The sequence below is a fragment of the Bos grunniens genome, chromosome 22, assembly GCF_055505025.1.
Source record: "Bos grunniens cultivar Pamir isolate PY7600 chromosome 22, Bosgru_T2T1.0, whole genome shotgun sequence".
Classification (NCBI taxonomy): domain Eukaryota; kingdom Metazoa; phylum Chordata; class Mammalia; order Artiodactyla; family Bovidae; genus Bos; species Bos grunniens.
This window is the reverse complement of record NC_141186.1, coordinates 5,470,670-5,491,162: the sequence shown is the minus strand read 5'-3', so window position 1 is coordinate 5,491,162 and position 20,493 is coordinate 5,470,670. Positions and strand designations below refer to the sequence as shown.

The 20,493-nt window shown below is 44.7% G+C and overlaps 1 protein-coding gene across 1 annotated transcript in view; it reads right to left on the bottom strand.

Annotated features, from left to right (window-relative positions):
- Window positions 1–494: 494 nt before the first annotated feature.
- TGFBR2 (transforming growth factor beta receptor 2) overlaps window positions 495–20,493 on the bottom strand; it is a 92,858-nt gene continuing 72,859 nt past the window's right edge. Inside the window, exons 6-7 of the mRNA XM_086365629.1 lie at window positions 5,807–5,934; window positions 495–3,023 (exon numbers count right to left, since the gene is read on the bottom strand). Coding sequence (XP_086221755.1) covers window positions 2,844–3,023; window positions 5,807–5,934 — 308 coding nt within the window. The 3' untranslated portion in view covers window positions 495–2,843. The remainder of the gene's footprint in view (window positions 3,024–5,806; window positions 5,935–20,493) is intronic.

Below are 20,493 nucleotides of genomic sequence, written 5' to 3'. Positions count from 1 at the left end.
AAAAGATGGTGGCAGCCCGTTACTGTGAGGAGGAAGGGAGGGCAGAAGCAAGCATGTGCAGGGTCAAGGCTGTGCCACCCGGTTAGAAGCCAAGCTCTGTGAGAAGCCACGCCCCAGGAGAAGCCACGCCCCAGGTGAAGCCTCGCCCCAGGGGAAGCCACGCCCCAGGAGAAGCCACGCCCCAGGAGAAGCCACGCCCCAGGAGAAGCCACGCCCCAGGAGAAGCCAGGGGGAAACGATAGACAGGGTACTGTTTGGAAATGCAGAGCGACGCCGTGCTGACCCTGGGATGAGGAGCAAGCCACCACCAGCACCTGCCACATGTCCGTACTAAGTGACTGATTTTTAGAAATAGGGACCTGCCACAGTCAGGTGAAGATGACAGGGAACGTGGAAAAGCTGGAGAGGATCTGTCTTGTGGATTTTTCTGCAGACTACAAAATAACCAAATGAGGCTTGAGGGCTCCTATGAACAAGAACAGGAGGCAGGAAGCTGACCTGAGTACTTTTGCTTTATTCAATCGAATAAACATTTTATTTATATAAAAGACAAACAATGCATAGAATGAAAATAAGTGCTTGACACATTTGATATAAAAAGAGTACACAGCATTCACATTCCTATTTTAATACATGAGTATTGCTGAAATGTTCCATAAAAGAATACAACTTTCCCTTTACGTAGTGAAAAAAGTCAGTATTTTTAGGAACTACAGAATGTTATTCCTTGGTCTTTTTCTTGAATAAGGAAAAAACAAACATAAAACAAGCCACAGTATCATCTACATTCCAGTTTATGCTGATGATGACCCAGAAGTGATAAAGCTCTTTTGAATCTTGGCAGTTCCCATAATGGACCAGTATTCTAGAAATTCACCACTAGAGGTCAATGAGCAACAGCTATTGGGACAGCATCACCAGCCCTAAAGTGCACGGGACTTCTGGGCACTTCCATGGCATTGTGGCCAAACTGCCTAATCTCTCTCAGTCCATTTGAACCAAGAAGGGTTCCTAAAAATTCCACCTAATCCCAACTTCAGCGTGTCTGCTAAAACCCCAATGAGATGCGGCTTCCAAAACCCAAGCAGAGCTGATCTGATCATTGCCAGTCCCTCTCCAATATTCCTACCTATTTGGCTGAAAGTAAGCTTCAAATCATGTTTACAAAAGAGCTTGTTATTTGCAGCATTAACACCTGTTTATGGATTACCAAGTTTCTTATGGAGGATTAAAGCTCATTCTTTTTTCTTACCCACATGGACACATATTTCCTAACTGTAGATGGGACTCCCGCGTCCCACATTCATCAAATTCTGCAAACATTGGGAAGGTGGGTATGACTAAGAGACTGGTAACCATGACAACAACTTCTTGGAGTAAAGGTCTCCCCCTTTGAATGCAAAAGGGAACACTCTTTAATATACAAGCAAAAGAGATTTGGGTTAATAGGGACCATCCAGAGGCAGTCCCTGTCACTCCAAAAAAAAAAAAAAAGGCCAACTTCAAATTTTAACCCCAGGAAGGGAATCACGACGACACTCTATAGCCAGAGAATGATTGCGTGAATGCACATTTCTTGCAGGGAACCTTGGCTGGGGAAAGAAGGTTTAATTCCCAAACTAGGGTGAGAACAGGGGGAAACACGAATGTTCACAGGGGAAGAGAGCAGCTTTCTAAGTGTGTCTACACCATCATCTGTGAATGATGTGGGACAGCGAGAACTGTAAGCCATCAGCTATCTAGTCTCACTCGGGGATCCAAAATTTGTTTGCAGAATCTCCAGATATTTAAAAAGTGGCTCAATTTTGTTAAACAGTGTGCTGGCCAAGCAAGACACACGTTCCGAGTGCCTGGACAGTCCTGACTGTGGCAGCGCAATGCTGCTTCAATACTGTCCACGTGGCCAAAACGTGCTCAAGTCCCCCTGGAGCCTGAGACCTACCAGTGATGCATGGCAAGCGGAAGACAGAAACCGAGCGTGATGAAAAACTGAACATAAAGAGCCTGGAAGGGAGATCTGTGCCCTTTTAGGAAATGGGGAACAGTAACATAGGTGGAGGGGGGGATTTTTTTAAAAAGAACACTTTCTCATTAGTACAAGGTGTGGCAATTTCACGGGTAGGGAAAACATGTCCTGATTTTTCTGTAGCTTGTGGAGGTAAAAGATGGGACTTAAAACGTTGACGCGATGAGACTTTCTGAGCTAGCTGAGGACAGAGGTTCACAAACCAAACATGGGTGTGACGCTCAGTGCCGAGTCCAGGAGAGATGATGGGACGTGGGGACCTTGGGGTCTGGTCCCCAGACAGTGCGGCTCCACTTGGCTCCACAGCCAGGACAGGACCCAGTGCAGGGAGTTACTACGTTGCAAAAGCAAGTGCAATGCGGCACAGCAGGCTCCTAGACCCGAGCCTCTCTCTAAAGGCAGAGACCCCCTCCCCATGTGCCCCGAGCCCAGCACACGCGTGCCGCCAAGTGCTGAGGCTGCCCATCCAGCCCACGTCTGGGCACGTGTGGTCTCTGTCCTCATCTCTTTCCACAAGTATGGCTGTGTATATATAGACATATATAGATATATATAAACATAGCTATTTCATATTTATATACAGGCATTAATAAAGTGCAAATGTTATTGGCTATTGTAAGATCAATCTCATTTCCTGAGGAAGTGCTAACACAGCTTATCCTATGACAACGTCAAAGGCAGAAGCTGCTTCCTGCCACCCCCTCCCAGCTCGGGGGAGGGAGCACCCCGGGTTCCAGGAAGCATCGTCAGGGGCAGCTTTCTGCTGACCCTGCTCTTTGGCCACAGGGCGGCCGCGCTGGGCCGGCCGCGGGAAGAGCTATTTGGTAGTGTTGAGGGAGCCGTCTTCGGGGATCTTCTCCTCCGAGCTGCTCCTCCCGGAGAGCCTGTCCAGGTGCTCCAGCTCGCTGAAGCGCTCGGCCACGCACTGCGCCGTGAGCCGGGCCTCGGGGTCATGGTCCCAGCATTCGGCCAGCGTCTCGCACACCGTCTGGATGCCCTGCAGGGGGAGAGGGTCCACAGGCCCCTGAGAAGGGGTGGAAAGCTCCTGGGGGTGGGGGAGCCCCTGCCCTGTGCCCCCTGCAGGCCAGCCCCCCGGCGCCATCTGACCGCAGCACTCGGGGGCTCCTGCTCACAGGAAGCCGGGAAGCGGAGACACAGCACAAGGTCCCCAGCAGGCTTCCGGGGACAGCAGCATCCCCGTTCGTGAAAATTCCCAAGAAGTGGGCTCCTACTGCCATTTCCTACCTCTCTATTCCAGGGAGCGGGGGCGCAGTAACAGGCTTTACTATTGAGGGAAGCTTCAGGTTCACCGCAAAATCGAATGGAAATTACAGAATTTCCATACCATATACCCCCTCCCCCCATGCAGACCGCCTCCCCCCGCCCCGCATCAACACCCTGCATCTGTGTGAGGCATTTGTTAAAACCAGTAAAGCAACACAAAACTTCACCGTTGACCACAGTCAGCCAGAGCGAGGTTCATGGTGAGGTACAGGATCAGGGTTCTGACCAAGCGTCCATCATTACAGCCCCCACAAGGTCACTGCCCTGAACTTCCTGTGTGTGTGCCTCGTAGGCCCTCCTTCCTTTCCTGAGCCCCCAACAACCACTGATCTCTTAACTGTCTCAATGGTATTGCTTTTTCCAGAGAGTCAGAGCTGGAATCATATGTGTGTGTTACAGTCACTCAGTCCTGTCCAACTCTGCGACGCCATGGACTGTAGCCCAACAGGCTCCTCCGTCCTTGGGGATTCTCCAGGCAAGAATACTGGAGTGGGTTGCCATGCCCCTCTCCAGGGGATCTTCCCGACCCAGGCATCGAACCCGGGGCTCCTGCACTGTAGGCGGATTCCTTATTATCTGAGCCACCAGCATTCCTATTTCAATAGGACTGACTATCCCGGTTGGAGTGACATGTGGGCATTAGTCTGGTTGCATTAGTCAAGTCCACATGCTTTGTAAGGATCCAAGCCCATCTTCCAGTAGTTTCAAGGACACTCTCTGCTAGGCCCTTCCTCTCCAGCTTCAGCCTGGACCCTGGCAAACAGCTGTCTTCGTATGTCCTGCAGGCTGTATCAGGGGGCTTGACCTAACCCCCTAAAGGCCCCACTCAAAAAAGGCCCATCCAGAAAATGCTGTCCACAACAGACAACAAGGGTCTTCTCTCACAGCTTTAACTCTCATTTTGCATTGCAAATGTTTTTGTTAGTTCAAGTTGTTTTTTGGAAATAAGGCAGACACAGACTAAATACGTAGCCCAAAGAGTGGAAACAGACTGTGCCTCTCAGAGCCCGACCCTGTCACTGGGGGGCCCGCACATGGGTGGCCCCAGGGGATGGACCCATTCCAGCCCTTCCCTGAGAGCAGCACTTTCCTGTCTGCAGTCTGAGCAACAGCACCCCACACCCAGGACCTGCCCTCCCTTCCTGCCCCCTGAGTGAGCCCATGATGTTGGATTAATTGTATAATTCCCCTAATTGATGGTATTGATTGATGGCCCTGTTAAGAGTGGAGTGTTATTGTTGGTACACACGTAACATTTATTTTATTCTGGCACTGTAATTACAGGCAGTAAATTAAATTAAATATTAAGCATTAACTTGAAATCAATAGGGCAACAAATCTCATTAAGAGAAAAAAATGTATTATGCAAATTCTTTCCAGAATTTTATCATCATGAATAATGGCTATTCATTATAAGAACTGTATAGCAGAGGAGGCGACAGAGCTGAAGGAAACAATATTGCACCTTCTGAGTTTAGAGTGAACACAAAACAGCTTTGCATTTTCAAAGTCAAAGAGGCTCTGCTGAAACCACTGAAACCCGGGGAGAAACCCCAGGCCCCCACGGTTGGGTCCACAGCCTGTTGCAGGCTCTCCCCGATGTTAGCGGGCCTGCCCGCTGAAGCGGCTCTCAGCCAGGCAGGCACATACCAGGCTTCCTGCTCCATCTGTCTCCCTGCCACGCCTGACTGTGGTTTCGGCTTCCCATCTGCATTTGCCTTACCCTTAGGAAACCTAGGACTTAGCCCAGCCCTCCCTGGGTGAGGGAATTCATCCAAAGGCAGCCATAAAAGGTTTACGTCAATGGAAAGACAGGGTGTCGTGGGCTGGGAGCACGGGGGTGTGGTCCAGAGCTCCTCTCTGCTGTGTCAGACCATCCCTGCTCCCGAAGCCCACGGTCCTCCTCGCCCCTCCCCTGCCCCATCAAAATGCCCCCAGAGCAAAGAATCTGCTGCGGATGGACGGCCGCATCCACCGCCTGTCAGGAGGTTCTGGAAAGACAGATTTCCTGTTTGTTCCCCTGCCCTCTGCTCTTCTTTGCCTTTCTTCATCCCGGCCTCCTCCCCGACAGGCCTGCTGTGGCCTGAGCACACAGCAGCCCCTCGCAGGCCAGCTGGCAGACAATCCCTTCTTTCTCACAAGTAGTTCCTGCCAATGTTGAAGGTTCCCAGAAGAAAACATTTGGAACCCAGAAGAGAACAAAACACAAACTCCCTATGGAAAGGATGAGTGGCAGAGGCTGTAAACAAAATATTTTAGTTCAGAACCAAGGGGTCTTAGACCATATGACAGGTGCCCGTCACATGTTCTGTGTGAGCCGTTTCTTACTTGTGGTGGGACATACAGTAACAAGGTCATCCCATTTTACTGAAACTCCTTTATGAAGTAAACCAAGCAGAATCACGGAACACATCCGATTGATGCCCATCAGCCTGGACTTCTCTGCTGCCTGAGCTGTCCCTCTCCCTCTGGGTGAATACGACAGTCCCTCCTCACCTGGTGGTTGAGCCAGGAGCTGGGAATCTCTGGTCGGCCTCGATCTCTCAGCACGTTGTCCTTCATGCTTTCCACACAGGGATGCTCCCGCACCTTAGACCCGAACGGAGGCTCATAGTCCTTCACTTCTGTTGGAGAGAGCGGGCGGACACAGGGCCTTGAGAAGGGCATGCACGGTTGGGATACTGTCAGGATTCGCCTGTGATTATGCTGGGGGTGGTTTTTAATTCTATTGGATTAATAAAATTATAAGGAGGGTCATAGAAGGACCTTGAAGTAGTCAACACGTGACTGTTCAGTGACCATGAAGTGCTAACGGCTGGAGACAGATCCAAGAACAAGATCAACAGGGTCAGGGGATACAGGCTTTAAGGATCGTGGTTCCTAGGAGGTAGAAAAATCTTCCATATTACAAAGGTTTGTGGCCCTACAAAGGTCCACAGCACATAAATAGATTTAATATGTGGTATTAAATTTCTTGCAGAGATTCAGCCATATAAAAAAGGAATGAAATTGATAGATGCTGCAACACAGATTATGCCAAATGAAATAAGCCAGACATTAAACGACAAATATTCTATGATTCCCCTTATGTAAGGTACCTAGATTAGGCTACTTCACAGAGGCAGAGAGGAGAATATACATTGTTGGGGGATGGAGAGACTCTGTTCACTAGTACAGCATTTCAGCTGGGGGAGATGGAAAAGTTCTGGAAATGGATAATGATGATGATTATGATTACACACCATTGTGAATGTACTTAATGCTACCCAACTGCACCACTTTTTTAAAAATCGTAAACACTTAAAAATGGCTAAACTGGTGAATTTTATATCATGTATATTTTCCCACAGGAATAAAAAGTCATGGGGAGTAGTGATTAAGGGAAAAAAAAAGTCTACAAAGTCTCCTTTCAATAGTAATAATGAAAAAGAGGTTCAGAAATGCTGTTTTAGTTAGCTGACAGAGGAGAGAGATTGATAACAAACAATTTAAAAATGTAATTTTCCTTCAGTGATACTCGCTAAAAAGAAAATAATGAAGGATGATGTAAACCCTTCATCAGAGTTTCAGGTTTCAACTAAGGTCCATTTATTTTCTTTTTTTAAGGGAAATTCATGTCACTTATTTTCTTCTAATTTTTTCCTATTGAAGTATAGTTGCTCAGTCACGTCCATCTCTTGTGGACTGGAGCCCACAAGGCTTCTCTGTCCATGGGATTTTCCAGGCAAGAATACTGGAGTGGTTTGCCATTTCCTCCTCCAGGGGATCTTCCCGACCCAGGGATCGAACCTGTATCTTTTAGATCTCCTGCACTGGCAGGGGGACCATATTGTATCAGTTTCAGGTATACAACATAGTAACTCAGTGTTCTTGTAGGCTGTGCTCTGTACACAGTTGTAAATGCGAGCTATGTTTTCTATGCTGTCCATTGTATCCTTATAACTTATCTATCTCATTCCTGGTAGCCTGTATCTCTTAATCACCCTCGCCCATTTCCCCTCCCTTCACCCCTCACCCTGCTGGCAATGAGCAGCAGTTTATCTGCCTCTGTTTCATTCTATAGATTCCATATTTAAGTGAAATCAAGCAGTATTTGTCTTTCTCTGTCTGCCTTATTTCACTAAGCATAATATCCTCTAGCTCCATCCCTGTCATTGCAAATGGAAAAATTTCATTGTCTTTTATGGCTAATATTCCATAATGTGTGTGTGTGTGTGTACACACATACTTTTTTGCATGTAGTATGAAAAAACGTCATTTCACTCTTTCACGCGTAACTGTCCAGCTTTCCCAGCACCACTTATTGAAGAGAATGTCTTCTCTCCGTTGTCTATTCTTGCCTCCCGTGTTGTAGGTTAGTTGACCACAAGTGTGTGGGTTTATTTCTGGGCCCTCTATTCTGCTCCATTGGTCTGCACGTCTACTTCTGTGCCTGTGCCACACCATTTTGATTACTGCTGCTTTGTAGTACAGTCTCAAGTCAGGGAGCATGATTCTTCTGGTTTTGTTCTTTTTCTCTCAAGATTACTTTGGCTATTTGGGGTCTTTGGTAGTTCCATACACATTTTAGGATTATTTTGTTCTAGTCCTGTAAAAAATGTCACGGGTATTTTGATAGGGATTCCATTAAATCTGCAGACTGCTTTGAATATTATGAACATTTTAACAATATTAATCTTTTATTCCATGAACATGGGATATCTTTCCATTTACCCTTATTCAATGTCTTATAGTGTTTAGAGTACAGGTAGTCTTCTACCCTTGGTTAAATTTATCCCTAGGTATTTTATTCTTATTTGATTGTAAATCAAATTGTTTTCTTAATTTCTCTTTCCAATAGTTCATCATTAGTGTTTAGAAATGCGACAAATTTCTATGTATTAATCCTGCATCCTGCAACGTAACTGAATTCACTCATTAGTCCCATTGGGTTTTGGGTGGTGTCTTTAGGGTTTTCTACATATAATATCATGTCATCTGCAAATGGTGACCATTTCTTCTCTACTTATTTGGATGCCTCTTTTTTTCTTGTTTAACTGCTGTACCTAAAACTTCCAATAATATGTTAAGTAGAAGTGGCAACCGTAGGCATACTTGTCATGTTCTTAATTTTAGATAAAAACCTTTCAGCTTTTCACAGCTGAGTATAATGTTAGCTGTAGATTTATCGTAAATGGTCTTTATTATGTTGAATTGTGTTCCCTCTGTATCATATTTGTTGAGAGTTTTTATCACAAATGAATGAATCTTAGGTCCTATCCAAAGTGGCCCATGCATAAACTCAAGGTGAAGATTAGAAAGGCTGTTAATTTAAGTGGGTGGGACAATACCCACATCAGTGGGTCGCAGGACAATTTAGAAACTAAAAGCACTACAGCACTGAAACATGTCTGGGCCCAAAGGCAAGAGTGGGCATGACTCAACAGTTTCCTCCAGAATAAATACAACCTTTGGCCTTTACTTCAAAATAACCCTGTTTAATGAGTGAAACTTTCAATAAATGGCCCCTACAGGCTTAGAATCGAAGAAGCATTTAAGGCAAAATGACATTTTGAAAAGAGATGGCTTGCTCTTGTTTGTTTGACTTTCCCCCGTTCCCAGGGCCCTCTTGCATATTCATCTTCTTCAGCCTCACCCAGCTAGAAGGCTGGCAGGGTACTGTTTCTTCCCTTAGTGGGATGGAGGCTTCTCCCACCCTCCTCATACCCCCTCGTCACTTTGAGACGAGCATAAACAACCTACTGTGTGTCTGCGTCTGCCTTCAAGAGCCTGCAGCCCCTGGATCTGTCCTACTCTGGAGGTGAGATCTGAATGTTGATTTGGATAGTACTTAGATGTCTTATTTCTCTCTTCCATTCCCTTACATTTTTACCAGACTGTAAATTCCTCAGGACCAAGACACAGACTGAATTTTGTGTCTTAATTCCCTCCTGAAATTATGTCTTATACATAGGTGGCTTTCAATAGATATGAGCTGGCTTGGATTCAATCAAGAGCTGAGAACTGAGAATCAGAGTTTGTTCTCATTAGGGTTTACTCTGACCTAAGCCTTCTCTTCTCTAAACTGAATGGGCTTCTGAACTGGATGACCTCCACGTCCCCACTCCAGAGCTGTCCTGTAACCCAATCTGATCAAATGATGGTGCTCTCTTGGTGCCACACCCTCAGGTGTGTATAATATAATGCGATGTGACGGGGTCTGCGTATGATATAAATTGCTCCTTAGACAATGTATTAGTCCGCTGACTCTCCCTTTCCAGCCATTTTGGCTGCCACAGCAGGTGTGGCTGGCAGCCTGCCTAAACCCCCCTTACTGAGCCATAGGCACTAGCCCCCAGCTGCTGCAGGCATTGGGTCGTAAGGGCACACGCTCTCTCCCTTCTATGGAGAACTGCCCTTGGCTAATAGGAGCTTCCTGGCCTGGAGATTTCTAGAACATGACAGCCTCAGCCCTAGGGGCAGTCTGAAGCCAATGACAACATGGGAGTGTGAACAGTCTTAAGTGTCTTCCTCTGGAGGACATGACTGTGGTGCAGTTCATGTCTGGATCAGGATCAGTCCTGGGATCAGGCTGGTGGCAGTGCAGGTGGGGAAAAGTAAGACTGTGGCATTTTCCTCTTTGTGCCCTCGATTAAATAATGTGAAGAACAGCAGAGAAAGCAAGTCAAAGGGTAGGTCAGAGAGTCTCATCTTTTAAGAATTCGGGGACTTCCCCCGCAGTCCAGTGGTTAGGACTCTGCTTCCACTGCAGGGACCACAGGTCTGATCCCTGGTCAGGGAACTAAGATTCTGTGTGCTGTGCACTGTGGCAAAAAAAAAAAAAAAAAGAAAGAAAGAAATACCTCTATGAAAAAAGAATCAAGGAGCTTAAAGAGTAAGCTTAAGTTTAGCACTTAAAGTGCTATCAATATGCATCATAAGCAGGGACATGGTTAGTTGTGCCTGCCTGGATTCCATCACAAACTAGAGGTGAGGACTTGGAAGAGAGAGGGCACCACCTTGTGCCTCAGTTTCCATATCCACAGCACAAGAGAGAGCGTGAGTGCCGCCACCATCACTCAGCACAGAGCTCCCTCAGTACCTGCAGGGGCCGGTCCCAGGACCAGAGGCAGACGCCAACACCCACGGACGCCCAGTCTCCCACCCGATCCCCTGGATACGTGAGCTTTGCATCCGTGAGTCAAGCAGCTGTGGGTCATAAACTCAACACAAGATCCGTGAGCGGTTAGAGCCAGGAATGCAGAACCACAAATGCCAGCGGAAGGTACACTAACTGTCAACTGACAGCAGACGGAAGATAAACCCGGAGTCAGGGGTGTGATGCTGAGGTGTGTGTGCGCTCTGCGCCAGCGTCCCCAGTCCCCAGCAGGATCATGCTTCAGCTGTTCCCCAGGTGACCGCCTGGGGCTCACCAGCTCCCTCCACGGCCTGTCTCACTTCCTGTTCCTTCTCTCCTAGGCCTTTCCTGCCTTCTTTTCCCTACAGACTGCTGAACTTGGATTCCTCTTCAAGAGTCCGGCCGACCCAAGGGTTCGGTCCGTCCCCAGGCTGACACCCTGCTCCCCCAGCAGGACCACCTGCTGAGATCAGCCCCCCCCCTCCCCCACCGCCACCACCCAGGGCTAGGTGCACCAGGGACCCTGGGATCTCCTTGAAGGCTTCAAATAGCTGCCACTCTAGGAAGCTTCTAGACCTCGCTGCTCTTCTTTCCACCCCCATCCCAGGCTCCCCTGAGGGCCAGGGCCTCACCCCCACCCCTTGGCATCTCTTTATCTGGTTGGAGGCTGGCAGAAGAAAAGTCCGCACCTCGAGCTCTGGTGCTCAGAGGGGCCTGGGCAATAGGGATGCTCCTCTTAAAGTCAGCATCTGGTCCACAGCTGCTGTTTTGATCGTGGTTCCAACTTCACAGGGCTGCAAAATTGTTGGCAGTTTTCCCCAGAGCGGAACCCTTTTATATCTGTCTTCCTTCCAAATTATCCTGCCTCAAAACGCAGGAAGAGGAAGGTTGCTATCCCAGGCTCTCTTCACTCCTCTCCCACCCTCTTCCCTGCCCCCACCCCACTCCTTTCCTTTCATTTTTTCTGCCTCACAGGCTGCAGCAGGCTGAGTTTGTTTCTCATCGTCTTGTGAAAATACTTGCTCAGCTGGCTGCTGTGTGTCAGCTGCTATTCAAAGGCTGACATGGCTAGGGATCTGAAAGTCAGGCGGCCTGGGGGCCAGTGTGGCTGGGTGACATGAACACTGCCTGCCGTGCTCCCAGAGCAGGGCCCTGAAAGGACCCGCTTTCCTCTGCCTCCCACACATTACACACAGACTCCTGCACGGACACCAGACGAACGAAAGCCAGGACAGAGATTTCTTTGTAAGAGAGCCAGTCTCCAGGTTTGTCCTGGAGAGATGGTGAGTTCATGACTTACTCCTTTATAAAACAATAACACACCAGCCAGCTCCTTCCATCTCGTTCCCTCCTCAAACAACTCTGAAAAACCTGTTTTCTTGGTTTTTTTGTTGCATACTTCCAGATGACCTAAGTCTCTGAAATAACAGTCTCTGTTATTAGCTATGCCCAACTTGGGTTTTCTTTCTGCAACCATCATCCCCAGCCCTGATACTGACACATTACTTGTCTTTCTAGCATATTTTGTTATTGTTCAGTTACTAAGTCATGTCTGAGTCTTTGGCAACCTTATGGACTGCAGCACGCTGTATTAGCTCTTCATTAGACACTCTGTCCCTTGAGGACAAAGATTTTTCTCACTGCTGCACTCTCAGCATTTTAAAAAATTTTATATTGGTCTGTAGTTGATTAAAAATGTTGTACCAGCATCAGGTGTACAGCAAAATGATTCATTGATACATATATATGTGTCTATTCTTTTTCAATTTCTTTTCCCATTTAGGTTATCACAGAATATTGAATAGAGTTCCCTGTAATATACAGTAGGTCCTTCTTGGTTATCTATCTGATATATAGCAGTGTGTATATTTCAATCCCAAACTCCCCATTTATCCTTCTCTATCACCTTTCCCTTTAATAACTGTAAGTTTTTCTAAGTCTGTGCGTCTGTTTTGTAATTCATTTGTATCTTTTAAGGTTCCACATATAAGCAACATATCATTTGTCTTTTTCTGTCTGAACTTATTTTACTTAGTATAATCACCTCCAGGTCCATCCATGTGGCTGCAAATGGCATTGTGTCTCTTTTTCACGGCTGAGTATTATTCCATCATATATATGAACTACATATTCTTTATCCATTCACCTAGCAATGGATATTTAGGTTGCCTCCATGTCTTGACTATTTTAAATAGTGCTGCAATGGACACTGGGATGTTACACACTTTTTTGAACCATGGTTTTCTCCAGATGTATGCCCAGGACTGGGATCACTGGATCATATGGTAGCTTTATTTTTGGTTTTATAAGGAAGCACCATACTGTTCTCCCAGTAACAGTTTAGGAGGGTTCACTTTTCTCCACAGCCTCTCTAACATTTATTGTTTGCTCTGACTGGTGTGAGGTGCTATCTCTTTGTAGTTTTGATTTGTGTTTCTCTAGTGATTACTCCAATGCTTTGGCCACCTGATGTGAAGAGCTGACTCATTGGAAAAGACCCTGATGCTGGGAAAGATTGGGGGCAGGAGGAGAAGGGGACGACAGAAGATGAGATGGCTGGATGGCATCACTGACTCGATGGACATGAGTTTGGGTGAACTCCGGGAGTTGGTGATGGACAAGGAGGCCTGGCGTGCTGCAGTCCATGGGGTCACAAAGAGTCAGACACGACTGAGCGACTGAACTGAACTGAGTGATTAGCAGTATTGACCATCTTTTCATGTTCTTTTTGGCCATCTCTATGGCTTCTTAACTTATATGCAGAGTACATCATGAGAAATGCTGGACTGGAAGAAACACAAGTTGGAATCAAGATTGCCAGGAGAAATGTCAATAACCTCAGATATGCAGATGACACCACCCTTATGGCAGAAAGTGAAGAGGAACTAAAAAGCCTCTTGATAAAAGTGAAAGTGGAGAGTGAAAAAGTTGGCTTAAAGCTCAACATTCAGAAAACTAAGATCATGGCATCCAGTCCCATCACTTCATGGGAAATAGATGGGGAAACAGTGGAAACAGTGTCAGACTTTATTTTTGGGGGCTCCAAAATCACTGCAGATGGTGACTGCAGCCATGAAATTAGAAGACGCTTACTCCTTGGAAGGAAAGTTATGACCAACCTAGATAGCATCTTCAAAAGCAGAGACATTACTTTGCCAACAAAGGTTCATCTAGTCAAGGCTATGGTTTTTCCTGTGGTCATGTATGGATGTGAGAGTTGGACTGTGAAGAAGGCTGAGCACTGAAGAATTGATGCTTTTGAACTGTGGTGTTGGAGAAGACTCTTGAGAGTCCCTTGGACTGCAAGGAGATCCAACCAGTCCATTCGGAAGGAGATCAGCCCTGGGATTTCTTTGGAAGGAATGATGCTAAAGCTGAAACTCCAGTACTTTGGCCACCTCATGCGAAGAGTTGACTCATTGGAAAAGACTCTGATGCTGGGAGGGATTGGGGGCAAGAGGAGAAGGTGACGACAGAGGATGAGATGGCTGGCTGGCATCACTGACTTGATGGACGTGAGTCTGAGTGAACTCTGGGAGTTGGTGACAGACAAGGAGGCCTGGCCTGCTGCGATTCATGGGGTCGCAGAGAATCGGACACGACTGAGCAACTGATCTGATCTGATCTGATCTGATGGCTTCTTTAGAGAAATGTCTATTTAGGTCTTCTGCCCATTTTTTGATTGGGCTGTTTGTGTGATATTCAGCTGCATGAACTGTTTGTGAATTTTGGAGATTAATCCCTTGTCAGTCTCGTGGTTTGCAAATATTTTCTCCCATTCTGTGAGTTACCTTTTCACTTTGTTCATGGTTTCCTTTACTGTGCAATAGCTTTTGAGTTTAATCCAGTCAGTTCAGTCAATTCAGTTGCTCAGTCGTAAGTTTAATTAGGTCCCATTTATTTTTGTTTCCATTACTCTAGAAGATGGATCTAAAAAGACACAGCTGTGATTTATGTCAAAGAGTGTCCTGCCTATGTTATCTGCTAAAGTTATGTATTATCCTGTCCTGCCTTTAGGTCTTTAATCCATTTTGAGTTTATTTTTGTGTATGGTGTTAGAGAATGTTCTAATTTCATTATTTTACATGTAGCTGTTTAGTTTTCTCAGCACCATTTATTGAAGATATTGTGTTTTCTCCATTGTATGTGTTTGCCTCCTTTCACAGATTAATTGACCATAGGTGCATGGGTTTATTTCTGCCCTTTCTCTCCTGTTCTGTTGATCTGTATTTCTGTTTTTGTGCCAATACCATACTTTTTTGATTACTGTAGCTTTGTTGTATAGTCTGAGGTTAGGGAGCCTGATTTTTCCAGCTCTGTTTTTCTTCCTCAGGATTGCTTTGGCTATCCTGGGTCTTTTGTGTCTCCATGCAAATGTAAACAATTTTTGTTCCAGTTTTATGAAACATGCCACTGGTACTTTGATAGAGACTGCACTGAAATCTGTAGATTGCCTTGGATAGTATAGTCATTTTGACAATATGTCTTCTGATCCAGAAACATGGTGTCTCTTTCCATCTGTTTGTGTTACCTTTGGTTTCTTTCATCGGCACATATAAAATTTTTGGAGTGCACGTCTTTTGCCTCCTTAGGTAGATTTATCCCTAGGTATTTTATTCTTTTTGATGCAATGATATATAGGATTGTTCCTTTAATTTCATATTCTGGTCTGTTGGTGTTAGTGTGTAGGAATGCAACAGATTCTGTGTATTTATTTTGTATCCTGCAATGTTACCAAATTCATTGATGAGCTCAAACAGTTTTCTGGTAACATCTTCAGGATTTTCTATCTGTAGTATCATCTTATCTGCAAACAGTGATAGTTTTACTTCTTTTCCAATTTGGATTCCTTTTAGTTCTTTTCTTCTCTGATTACAGTGAATTTAGGATTTCCAAAACTGTTGAATAAACTGGTGAGAGTGGATATCCGTACCTTGTTCTGATCTTAGAGCAAATGCTTTCAGCTTATCACCATTCAGTAGGATGTTGACTGTAGGTTTGTCATATATGGCTTTTGTTATGTTGAATTATGTTTCTTCTATGTCCACCTTCTGGAGATTTTCATTATACATGAGTGTGAATTTTGTCAGAAGCTTTTCCTGTATCTGTTGAGAGGATCACATGGTATGATGATTTATTTATATCATATGGTATGAGTGTTTACTATAAGAAACAAATTTATTCTTCAGTTTGTTAACATGGTGTATTATGCTGATTCATTTGCAGATATTAGAAAAAAAAAAACCTTGCATCTCAGCAGTAAATCCCACTTGATCATGGTCTATGAGCCTTTTACTGTATTGTTGGATTTGATTTGCTAGTATTTTTGTTGAAGATTTTTGGGTCTATGTTCACTAGTGATATTGGTCTGTGATTTTCTTCTTTTCTGATATCTTTGTCTGGTTTTGGTACCAGAGTGATGGCCTCACAGAGTGAGTATGGGAGTGTTTTTTGTTTGTTGGGAATTTTAAAATCATGGTTTCAGTTCCATACTTGTGACTGGTCTGCTCATATTTTCTATTTCTTCCTGGGTCAGTCTTGAGAGATGGTACCTTTTTAAGAATTTGTCCATTTATTCTAAGTTGTCCATTTTATTGGCATGTAGTTGCTGTAGTAGTCTCTTATGATCCTTTGTACTCTGTGATGTCCACTGTAGCTATTCCTTTATCATTTCTAATTTTATTGATTTGAGCCCTCTGGTTTTTCTTGATGAGTCTGGCTAAAGGTTTGTCAATTTTGTTTATCTTTTCAAAGAACTAGCTGTCTAGTTTCACTGATCTTATCTATTATTTTCTTTGTCTCTGTTTCTGTTTTTAACTGCTATGATCTTTACGATCTCTTTGCTTGCACTGTGGGTTTTATTTGTTGCTCTTTTTCTAGTGGCTTTAGGTATAACTTTAGGTTGTTTATTTGGGATTTATCCTGTTTCCTGAGATAAGACTTGCCATTTAGCACTGGTTTTGCTGCATCTGTTTTGCATCGTCATGCTTTGGTTTTCGCTTGTCTCTAGGTATTTTCTGACTTCCTCTCTGACTTTTTCAGTGATCCCTTGATTGTTTAGTAGCATACTGTTTAGCCTCCACGTGTTTCTGTTCTTTGCAGTTTTAATGGAATGCTCTATAGATATCAATTAAGTCCCTCTGGTCTAATGTGTCATTTAAGGCCTGTGTTTCCTTATTTTCTTTCTGAATGATCCATCCGTTGATCAAAGAGTATCACTGTCGATTTCTCCTTTAATGGCTATTAGTATTTGCCTTATATATTGAAGTGCTCCTATGTTGGGTGCATATATATTTACATATATATAAATATATTACAACTGTTATATCTTCTTCTTGGATTGATCCCTTGATGACTATGTAGTATCCGTCTTTGTATCTTGTAACAGTCTTTAAAGAATATTTTGTCTGATATATGTATTGCTACTCCAGCTTTCTTTTGATTTGCACTTGCATGGAATACCTTTTTCCATCCCCTCACTTTCAGTCTGTATGTGTCCCTAGGTCTGAAGTGTGTCTCTTGTAGACAGCCCATATATAGGTCTTGTTTTTGTAAGCATTTAGCCAGTCTATGTTTCTTGGTTGGAGCATTTAATCCAGTTACATTTCAGATAATTATCAATGTATATGTTCTTTTTTTGCTATTTTATTAATTGTTCTGGAATTGTTTCTTGTAGGTTTTTTCTTTGCTTTCTCTTTTCTTCTCTCCTCTTGTGATTTGACAACTTTAGTGTTGTGTTTCGGCTGCTTTTTTCCGTGTGCACCTACTGTAGATTTTCCGTTTGTGATTACCATGAGGTTTGGATACAGCAGTCTATACATAAACAAGATTGTTTTCAGTTGCTTGCCTTTTCATTTCAAATACACTTCCAATATCCTGCATTTGTGCTCTCCTAGTCTCACAATCACTGGTTTTGACATCATATTTGAGTATGAATGATTTCCTACCATTACTGTATGTTTGCCTTTAATGGTGAGCTTTGTCATTTGTAATTTGCTTGTTTCTAGTTGTGGCTCTTTTTTTCTTTTTGCCTAGAGAAGTTCCTTTAGCATTTGTTGCAAAGCTGGTTTGGTGGTGCAGAGTTCTCCAGCTTTTGCTTGTCTGTAAAACTTTTGATTTCTTAATTGCATCTGAAAGAGAACCTTGCTTGTAGACTCCTGCTTGTAGATTCTTGGTTGTAGACTCTTCCCTTTCATAACTTTAAATATATTATACCACTTCCTAAGAGTTTCTGCTGAAAATCAGCTTTATAACCTTATGGGAGTTCCTTTGTATGCTATTTGTTGGTTTTTCCTTGTTGCTGTTAAAATTTTCTTTGTCTTTAATTTTTGTCAATTGGATTATTGTGAATCTTGAGTGTTCCTCCTTGTGTTTAACCTACCTGGGACTCTCTGAGCTTTCTGGACGTGGGTGACTGTTTCCATTCCCACGTCACGGAATTTTTCAGCTGATATCTCTTCAAATATTTTCTCAGGTCCTTTCTCTCTCTTCTTGTGGGACCCTATGATGAAAATGTTGGTGCATTTAATGTTGCTCCTGAGGCCTCTCAGACTCATTTCTTTTCATTCTCTTTATATTCTGTTCCATAGTAGTGATTTCCACAATTCTGTATTCCAACTCACTTATCCATTCTTCCGCCTCATTTATTCTATTCGAGTGTATTTTTCATTTCAGTATTTTATTGTTCATCTATGCTTGTTCATTCCTTAGATCTTCTAGCTCTGTTTTAAGCATTTCTTGCATCTTTTCTATCTGTGCCTGCATTATTTTTTTGAGATCTTGGATAATCTTTGCTGTTATTACTCTGAATTCTTTTTTGGGTAGATTGCCTATCTCCACTTCATTTAGCTGGTCACCTGGGGTTTTATCTTGTTTCTTCATCTCAGACATATTCTGCCATTTCATTTTTATCTACCTTTCTATGATTGCAGTTTGTGTTCACAGGCTGCAGGGTTGTAGGTCTTCTTGCTTCTGTTGTCTGCCCCCTGGTGGACAAGCCTGGTATAAGATGCTTGTGCTGGCATCCTGCTGGGTGGGATTGGTTTCGTCCCACCAGTGCATGAAACTGGTTCTTGTCCCTCAGGTGGGCAGAGCTGTGTCAACGGGTGTGTTTATTGGGCAGTCACATGCTCAGGAAGTTTTTAAGCAGCTTGTCTGCTAATGGGTGAGGCTGTGTTCCCACCATTCTGGTTGGTTCAGTTCAGTCCAGTCGCTCATTCGTGTCTGACTCTTTGCGACTCCATGAATCACAGCACGCCAGGCCTCCCTGTCCATCACCAACTCCCGGAGTCCACCAACTCCACGTCCATTGAGTCAGTGACACCATCCTGCCATCTCATCCTCTGTCGTCCCCTTCTCCTCCTGCCCCCAATCCCTCCCAGCATCAGAATCTTTTCCAATGAGTCAACTCTTCTGGTTGGTTAGCCTGTGGCATCCCAGAATTGGAGCCTATAGGCTGCTGTGCGGGGCCAGGTCATGGTGAAAAAATGATGGCCTTTAGGAGGGCTCACAGCAATGAGAACTCCCCAGAAGTATTGCCACCAGTGTCTTTGTCCCTACAGTAAGTCACAGCTGTACCCCAGCCTTGCAAGAGACCGTCTAATACCAGCAGGCTCTTAGGAGGTCACTGCTTTTCCCCCTGGGTCTTGCTGTGCACAAGACTCTGTGTGTGCCCTCTAAGAGTGGGGCTTCTGTTTTCCCCAGTTCTGCAAACAAACCCTGCTGACCTTCAAAGTCAGATGTTCTGGGGGCTCCTCCTCCCGTTGACAGACCGCCAGGCTGGGGAGCCTGATGTAAGGCACAGAACGTTCATTCCTGTGGCAGAACCTCCACAATATAATTGCTTTCCAATCTGTGGGTTTCCCACCCAGCAGGTATTGGATTTGATTTTATCGCAACTGCACCCCTCTTACTGTCTTGTTATGGGCTCTTCTTTGTCTTTGAACCTACGATATCTTTTTTGGTAGGTTCCACCATTTCTTTGTTATTGATGGCTTTCAGCAGTTAGTTGTGATTTTGGTGTTTTTGTGAGAAGGGGGGAAGCTCACTACCTTCTAGTTTTCCATCTCCTGAGAGTCTCTGCACCCTTACCATTTTGAATAATGCCTGCCACACAGAAGGTACTCAAAAAATACAGGTTGGGTGAAAGAAATAATGAATTGATACATCTTCAGAGACAAAAGGTAAAGAAGTTATCTCAGACTTTGAGGCACCGAGGCATGTGAAGTACACACGCTACAGCATTTAACAGCTTTGGGATTCCATTAACAGACTCACAAAGTCCACCACCGGGAACATGCTGCAGCGAGGCCACCGCTGCATGTTCCCGCCAGGTGCTTTCAGAAAGGCTTCAAGTCAAAGGCCGTTATACAGAGTAGGACTGACTACCCCTTCCACAATAATAATGGTAATCCTAGCTGCCACAGACTAAATAAGCTATCAGTCCTGTAGTAGGACATTTAGGGCCTGTGGGCCAGAATCAGACCACAGGGCTTTGATTTCTGTCTCCACTATCGTACTTCCTGAAGCCTCAGTTTACCCACCTGTAAAATGGGGCTGGTAACAGCACACCCTTCAAAGAACCCTTGGTAAGTGGGATGAATTGTTCCATAATGCTATTGCTTATGTAATGGTAGCTATCATTTCTTGTGGCCTTCTTCATCTGGACCAAACCTACTTCCACCAGAAAGCCTTTCATTTTTGACCACCTTCTTCACTTATGACAATCTATGTCTTGTGGTAAGGGAGCTGGACCAGCTTGCTTCCAAAGGGTGCTCTTACTATGTCTGCATGTTCTCACGTGAGAAGAATGTGGCTTCTCCAGTGTCATGCTTTCTCTTGATCATGTTCCCTCTCTGCTGCTTGCACAGAGAAGACACTTCTGAGGCTCACTGTTCCCTCAAGAGCTGATCTAACCCTCTTTGCCTGACCCTGCTGTCACACTATCTTTAGCCAACCTGGGCACTCAGTCTGGTGCTCCCTGCCTTGCCTGCAAAAAAGTCTCCTTCAGTGTTCCAGGCCTCGTAAACAGCGCAAGACAAAGTCTAGTACTGAGTCCTGTGATAAA